General features: G+C 42.2%; 1 protein-coding gene across 1 annotated transcript; it reads left to right on the top strand.

Moving 5' to 3' along the window:
- Positions 1 to 693: 693 nt before the first annotated feature.
- On the top strand, positions 694 to 7,410 carry ECHDC2 (enoyl-CoA hydratase domain containing 2). Its single transcript, XM_069023434.1, has 10 exons — positions 694 to 787; positions 2,171 to 2,238; positions 2,858 to 2,945; positions 3,259 to 3,345; positions 4,495 to 4,587; positions 5,165 to 5,221; positions 5,609 to 5,796; positions 6,247 to 6,297; positions 6,647 to 6,694; positions 7,148 to 7,410. The coding sequence occupies exons 2-10, from the start codon at positions 2,188 to 2,190 to the stop codon at positions 7,223 to 7,225; spliced, it is 741 nt and encodes a 246-aa protein (XP_068879535.1). The 5' UTR covers positions 694 to 787; positions 2,171 to 2,187; the 3' UTR covers positions 7,226 to 7,410.
- The last annotated feature ends 998 nt before the right edge of the window (positions 7,411 to 8,408 follow it).

The following is an 8,408-nucleotide window of genomic DNA, read 5'->3' as shown; positions in this document are numbered from 1 at the left end:
AGAGGAGATTTAGGTTGGACACTACGAAGAATTTCTTCACCGAAAGGGTGATTAGATATTGGAATGGGCTACTCAGGGAGGTGGTGGAGTCACCGTCCCTGGAGGTGTTTAAATAAAGACTAGATGTGGCACTCAGTGCCATGGTCTAGGGGACAAGGTGGTGACCACTCATAGGCTGGAGTTGATGATCTCAGAGGTCTTTTCCAACCTAACTGATCCTGTGATTCTGTAATTCTTTTCCTACAGAGATGTCTTCAGGACGGACACTCGACGAGATAATTCTCTTTTCCTGAAATGCTTCTTGTTACCTACAGATGGGTTTACAGTAAAAGCTGAACATCTGACCCTTCATCAACTCACGCTTCCAGGTGTCCATTCCCTTCCCTCACTCTGCCATCCTTGAAGATCTCCACGGCTCGGGCACAATGGAAATCACCTCCTGCCTTCCACAGATACCCCGGCGGCAGCCGGTGTCAACTTCAGCCAAGCTTCTGGCGGTGGTGTTTGTGGCAGCGACCTTGTTTCCCAGCGCATGGCTCCTCACTGGTTAGCAACCCTGCCGCTGCAGAGGGGTGTGTAAGCGCTGCTGACTTCCCCCGTCGGCGGCCGTTCCCCCTCGGAGGCGGAGCGCGGCCCGGCCCGGCCCGGGCGGAGGGCCCCGTCCGAGCAGCGGCCATGCTGCGGCTGTGGCGGGCGGTGCCCGCGGCGCTGAGCGGGGCGCGGGGCCGGGCGGGCGCGGCCGGGGCGCGGCGGGGCGCGGAGGTGCTGCTGAGCGCGGCCGGCGGCGGTGAGTGCCGGGACTCGGAGTGCGGCTCTGGCTCTGCCACGTCCTCCTGGAAACAGCTCCGCGCCCGGCCTGGCGTGAGCGGGGCCGTGTGTTCCCAGCACGGCGCTGCCCGAGCCGGGGTGACAGCCCTGCAGAGCCCGGGGCGCTCATTGTTGTTTTGCTTTCAGCTGTGCCTTGATACTTATTTTCAAGAACGGTGCTGCCGAATGAATCTCTAGATACTTTTTTTTAAAAGTTATGTGTGCAGGAGAGCTCAACGCAAGAAGTTCCGGTTTGCATACTTTAGATTTTTCTAACAGCAGTAACGTACAGTGATAAAGGTAGGACAGGACCTGGGCATGCCTGTGCACATTTATACATGAGAGCCACGAGGCAGTTTCAGGTTGGGTTCAGACGGCCAATGGATTTCCTTTCTGTGTAACCCTTGCAAGAGTTTATAAACAGTTCTTGGTATTTTGCTGGTTACAAAGACATTAAGTAGTTACCAGCTGTGAATTCCTTTGCTGGTGCTCGCTGTCACTTGTGTCTCCGTTTCAATGTGACACGTCTCTGGTTCAGCAGCTGGCCACTGACATAGGCACAGGGATAGACAAGAGACCTCCCAGCGGGGCACAAAGACCAAGCAAAGCAGGTGCCAGATACAGCTGTGCACCTACAGCTCAGCAACAGCATCTTCCAATGTTAAGGCCTGGGAAGTGAGCAGAAGTCCAGCCAAGGAAATGGAAGATGTTTTTTCTCCCCAAAGCATACAGACGGCATTAGATAATAATTTACAAATCACATGTGCAAAGGAGAAGTAGGTAGATGTTGAGGTTTTATTTTTCTGCTTGGACTTGGGAACTTGGAGTGGAGTCCTTTCTGCTGATGAGCTTATAATGTTGAAATTAAATGGAGCTGCAATTTCAAAATGGTTCTGGAACATGAACTGAGAGTGGCTTGTCTGTGCTGTTCTCATGCAAACAGCAATCCCAAGAGGATGGTTTCCTTCATTAAGGAACGTACTTGAACACAGTAAAAAACTAAATTAAGTAACATTCAAAAGAGAAACCTAAGATGGATCGTTTGGGTTTTGGTTTGTTGTTTGGGGTTTTTTTCCCCATTTCTGCAGTGATTCTATGTTCTTGGATGTCCTGTTCATTTTTTAAAAGACTGCTTACTCATAGTCTTCTACAGTGCTACTGTATTTTACAGTTGTTCTGCGTAACTGGGTTTTGTAGACATAGTGTGCCACCTCTGCTTTTAAAATGACTGATTGTTTTAGAATATAATTTATATGCATTTTCAGGAAGGAGAAGATGCAGCATATGCAGATATTATTCCCAGTTAAATTACTGTGTCAGAGAACTAAATGAAGTATAACTGAAATTGTCTCCTATTACTAAGGTATTGCTGAAATCTTAATGAACCGACCCCACGCAAGAAATTCACTGGGAAAAGTATTTGTAAATGAAGTGAGTATGGGCCTTGCCTGTGAGTGTGTTTGGAACCATGATCAATAACTAACTGCAATGAGAATAGTTGTGGGAAATCTAAAAAAAATCTTCTCATGATGAGGGGCAGTGGGAGATGGCACTGGTGCAAGGCAGGTGAACCTGGAGAAGAACAGGATATGATAGCTACTGGAGTAACCTCAGATGTGGACAGAAATATTTGGGTTATTTAAGTTAGCTAATTTAAGTTAATTTATTGAAGTTAACTCAGATGCAAGTTAATGTCCTTACAATAAAAGCATACTCGTTGTCACACCATAGCAGGTGATCTGTTGAAGGATGACACATCCTGGAGAAAGTTTGGCTCATGCCTGGACAGGAAGGGAAGTTTTAGGTACAGCAAAAGTTCATCTCTGAGTGGAAGAAAAGAAGCGATGGGGAAATGTGTCATTCTGAGTTTGTCATGGAAAAACCTGCAGGTTCCACTTACATGATTTCCATTAATTTCCTGGAACCTTCAGGGAAAACCCCCCCCCCCCCACCTTCTATCATAGATTAGGAGCTTGCTATGATTTAGGTGTAGATACACATCCATATGCCTAAAGCTGCTCTTCTCTTGTCTGCACTCCCTCCCTCGTAGCTGTTCAGTGCCCTGGAACAGCTGCGCTTCGATGAGGAGGTGCGTGTGGTGGTGTTCAAGAGCGAGGTGAAAGGAGTGTTCTGTGCAGGTGAGTAGCAAAGACACTGCAAACTATTCTCAAAAAATGTGGTGGCTCTTAGGGCTGTGTGCTGATCAGATCATGCAGAAAAGCAGTTGGAAATGAGTGCTAAGAAAAATTAAAATAAATCTGTCAAAAGGGCACAGAGGAGCACCCCCATCAGTGCTGCAAGGCCAAATGTCCACACTCCAACTTCCACAGACGTTACTTAACTGGAGTGCTGTATTTCTAGACTTTTTAAATGGCTTGTCCTCTGAGAGGGACAGGAGGGAACAGTTCAGATGTCTTTTCCTGGATTCCAACCTTTTTCTCCTTTATTTAGGAGCAGACTTAAAGGAACGTGCAAAGATGGATGATGCAGAAGTTGGAGAGTTTGTTAGAAGACTGAGAAATCTCATGGATGAAATAGGTAAAGGATTATCTCAGTTGGAAAATTTATCCTAAACCACCTGTAGTGAAACATTTAGAAAGGCTCTAGGAGGGGTTGACTAGCAGATATTCCACCTAGGAGTAGCTTTCCAAATGGCTTCAGCTTATGCCTAAAACAAAGATCCAATTAGAATCAAATACCAACTCCAAGGGCAAGATGCATTTCAAATCCACAACAAAGCACGTACACACCTATGTAATAAATACTTGCTCTGAGAAAGCATTTATTTATTCCACACTTCTGTGGAATCCTTGGCAGGCAGTGCTGTGTTGGTTGTCCCACTTCCAGTACATGCTCAGAAACATTCATAATATGGCAGGGACCTAATAACATGGATTTGAATCTCTGAATGGATTTGCTAAATGGATTCGTGAAATGTCAGGGGGGTTGTATCTACAGCAGCCCCCAGCTTCCTTTTCTTTTTCTTTGCAAAAGGAATATGGACTTCTGCAATTAATTTTCTTCCCCTACTTATGGGTTATTCTGCTCTCACTAGAGAGAAATACCAAAGTGAAATCTGTCTAAAATACCAATCAGAATTGGAATTTTAAAAAATTAATTTTTTTTTAAAAAAAATCACAGGAGCAGTCAGAGGGGTGGTTACAGCAGAGAACTAGCTCAGGTCTGAAGTTTGCACCCAGCTGCTTGAGTAAGAAAAGTATCAAGAAGCTAATCTCCAGATACATCAAGTTCCTCAACTATGAGGTAACATAGTTCAACAGTGTTTACTGTTCCTGTTTTCAGGAGCCTTGGATAACAAAAGCACCACAAAAACTCATCCTTGTGACAGGGCCTAGGGATGGTGTCTCTTCCTTGGCTGTTTAACTGCAACAGGTGAATATTCATGTCATAAATTTGCAAGGAGAGAATTAATCCTGTTTTGCATTGCAGTTACTTTGTGTTTGCAAGCTTCTTTGCATGGAAGAAGCATGTTCTGCCTTCTTACAAAGAAGGGAGAAGTGCAAGAAGATCATTTTTACTGTTTCAAGACCAAAAGTCTGTGGCAGAAGAAAACGAGTTCTTGAGCAATTTTGAACTAAAAGCTTTAGAATTTCAGGATTTAAATTCCAGAATTGTGTGAAACAGAACTTCTGGAACACAACTGTGCAATCTGTGCTCTCTCTGTAGCTGCCCTGCCTGTGCCCACGATCGCTGCAATTGATGGCTATGCCTTGGGTGGTGGATTAGAGCTGGCCCTGGCCTGTGACCTTCGAGTAGCAGGTTTGTGTTGCTCAGTGTAGCAATCTCCTGGTAATTTACTGGTTTTTAAAGAGAACTTACACAACAGTGGTTTGTTAATGGAATCCAGAAGCTTGAGAGAAACTTAAACAGTAGGCATTTGTCCAGAAATGGTGACATTTAGTTACTATTTGGAAAGTAGTTCCTAGGCTTAAAAAGCAAAGGCTGTTTTTAGATAAGATCAGGATTCCTTTAGAAAACTATTTAGAATTAAACAGTTATTGTAACTTAGTACTGTATCAGCACTTTGGCTAGATCTAACCTTCTTAACTTAAATCATTTTGGGCTGGAAGACTTCCTTCTTCTGTTTCCACGCTTCCATCCATTACATTTTATCTAGTAGGGACCAAAGGTTCATTTTTCTAGCTAAAACTGCTACATTAGGGTAAACAGACTTGAAATGGACATTGATTAAGTACTGTAGTATTCAGACTTTCTGGATACCTGGAGAAATGGAGTTACAGTTCAGTATTGATAGTTTTATTGATCAGTTCAGTATGGAAAACTTGCAGTTATACAAATCAAAATGTAGCTAACCCTACATTTATTTTTTTAATAGCTTCATCAGCTAAAATGGGCCTTATTGAGACCACACGAGGACTTCTGCCTGGAGCAGGTAACATTCTTTAAATCTTAACCTTCATTAAGCCTTCACCAATATTCATTAAATCTCACCTTCTCAGCTGTATTGTAAATATTTTGCCATTAGAGCACTTGAAGTGTTTTGAATGTAAATTAGAAGCAGCATCTTACAGTCACACAAGAGATTTATGAATCAGGAGTTCTGTTTCAGACTTGCTCTAAATTTAGTCCCTTTACACCTTTTTTATCAAAATACTGAAGCCTTTCAGAAGCCTCCAAAAATGTTGATATATTCAGCCAGTAGTTATTAAAGAAATATATGATCCCTTTGTTTTTTAAGCCCCCTGGTTTTGTAAGGAGACAAAATATTACAGGGGCATTTGTCAGAAATAGAAAATGATGTTTTCCCTGTTGTCCTAAGGTGGAACCCAGCGCCTGCCCAGATGTGTTGGAATAGGTCTTGCAAAGGAACTCATTTTCACTGGTAGACAGATTGATGGAGAACAGGCCTTCTCCATGGGGTTGGTAAATCACTCAGTGCCACAGAACAGCGAGGGAGATGCAGCTTACCAGAGAGCTTTAACTTTGGCTAAAGAAATCCTGCCCCAGGTAAGTGCATTGTTCATGGGACCAATGTGTAGACAGTGTTTGTGCTTCCTGTAAGGCAGAGCAAACAAGCACCTGAAATTCCTTTCTCTGAAACACTGAAGTCTTGGTGTCTGGTCTTTAAGTCTCTTAAGTCTGTCCCTTATTGTGAATGCAGTTTCTGTAGGAACAGGCATTAACATCCAGCTCCTTAACCCACAGGACAGTTTCACCCCCCAGCTGCAGCCACGCAGACCTGCAGGACACGCTGAAACCTCACACTGTGTACATCTGTGAACTGCAGACAACACCAAGTTGATTTTTTAAAAATAGTTATTGCCTTACTGCAGATTTCTGCAGACTAAAATATCATTTGAGCTACGATAATAATACAACAATTCATCTATTATGAATTCATGTGAATTTTAATTATTTAAAATATTTGTTGTTGGTTTTGTTTTTTTTTTAATAAAGGCACCATTTGCTGTGAAAATGGGAAAACTGGCAATAAACAAAGGAATGGAGGTACTAATTATTTTTTTTTAAATACTGAGGTGACTGAAAAGATGAGCAGCTCTTACAAATTACTTCAGTAAAAATGTTTAGAACAGATGAGCTATAAAAATCTTTCTATATATTTAGCATTTAAAACCATTTGAGAGATTTAAGACCTTTTCTTTAAAGATTAAATTAATATGGCAGGATTTTTTTTTTCCTACGGATGCTAACACTGTAGTTCTAATATTGGAGTGAAGATCACTTACTATGACTGACTGATTGAGAGTGACTGAGTGCTCTCATTGATTTGAGAGCTATAAAGTAGCTTTGAGGGCTGTACTTCAGACAAATCTCACACCTTTCCTCTCCTTCCCAGGTTGACATTGCATCAGGGATGGCTATTGAGGGGATGTGTTATGCCCAGGTAAGTTGCCTACAGAATTAATTCCTGAAAGGAACAACTGTATGTTAGTTATAGAATGAGCTTTGTAAGTGGTGTCAGTTTAACAAATTCAAAACAATTCCTTCTGTAGTTCTTTGAAGCAAATTTTGAGATCATGCACCTTCCTCAGCTAATGGAACAATGCAGTGTATTACAATATTACATATAATGGGTCTGTCAGTGCATTTTAAGATGGTGAAGTATGAAGATTATGGAAAACTGTTTTCCTATATATTTTTATGGTCTTAGATGCTTTGCTTGTGAGTTACAGTACAACCTCTTTTTTCCTAATTGCAAAACATGGAACTTTATATATCACTGAAAGAAAAGCAATCTTTGTCTTAGACCATTACTGCAAATTACTCAGGACTTAAAAACACATGAGACTTGTAAATGGAAAACGTACCTCTTTCTTTTCTTTTTTTTCTAATGCAGAATATTCCCACCAAAGATCGTCAGGAAGGGATGGCTGCCTTCAGAGAGAAGCGACCACCTCGGTTCACTGGCAAATAACACTTTCTTCTTCCCCTTGAGGTTTTGGAGATAAAGCAGGACTGAAGAGGATCCACTGATTTCTTAGGATTATTTTTGACTCCATTCTGTGCACTTAACTCCTTGCCTTGGACTGCATTTCTAACTACTCCACTGGATCATTTTTCCGTACAAATCTCCAAATAAAGATTTAAGTTTATACCTGATCTTTAAAGCATGTTCATCTGAAGTCAGTGGTTATGGCTCTCACACAGATGTCAAGTAAGGAATATGGAGAAGCTTTGGCTCAGCATAAGCAAATTAAAAATAAAAAGGGCAGAAAACATACATCTAAACAGGAAAAACAAACACTGGAGAAAAATTCAATTTATAAAGATGTGTCAGTGCTCTTCCAACTGCTTTGACAGAACAAGCAGTACTAGCACAAAGCAGTGGCCCTTCAGCCCAGCTCTGCTGTGAGTAGTACAGCACTGACTCACTGCAGCCACCTGAACTCACCTCCCTTTGGAACCAGTGCTTGAGAAAACACAGCTCCTGTATGTGCACAGATACACGAGGCCATCACGTCAGTCTATGCCAGACACCCTGGGCACATCATCCCTCCATCGCCTGTTTTCCTCTGCTGCCTGACTGGAAGTTGAGGTTATTTTCTCCCTCTGCTTTGAAGTTCTCCAGCACTTAAACATGCCCCACAATTTAGCTCTACAGCATCTTATTTCCCTAGACTGGGGCTTTCAAGCAAAAGTGAATTAGTCAGAAAATGTGATTTCAGGAAATGCTTTATAGGTTATCAAAGTAAGACTCACAAAATGTGGCTTACCACATTGGAACTTCATGCTATGATATGATCAAAGCAAACCACAGTTTCACTTGTGCCAAAAGTGTGTGGGAACCTTACCAAATTATACACATACAAATTTTCTGTGTAAAGATCTGCAAAGGTAATGGAGAGTCAGGATCTTCAGCCTTTGCAAAAGATGGCAAATGCCACAGGCAAAACACAAAGTTGCTTCCAGAATTATTCTACCCTGGCAGAAACTCCTGAAGCTGCACAGGAATATGAAGAGACCTTTCTGTAAATGGAATGTACAAATAGATGTAGTGGATTCATACCTTGTAGGCATGCAGAGTTTTCAGCTTGAAAGAATTCTGCTCACTGACTGCCTGAAGCATGGGGGAGCAAAAGAAAATGGGTATTTAGCAC

This window comes from Aphelocoma coerulescens, chromosome 8, assembly GCF_041296385.1.
Source record: "Aphelocoma coerulescens isolate FSJ_1873_10779 chromosome 8, UR_Acoe_1.0, whole genome shotgun sequence".
Taxonomy (NCBI): Eukaryota; Metazoa; Chordata; class Aves; order Passeriformes; family Corvidae; genus Aphelocoma; species Aphelocoma coerulescens.
This window is presented reverse-complemented; position numbering and strand designations above follow the sequence as displayed.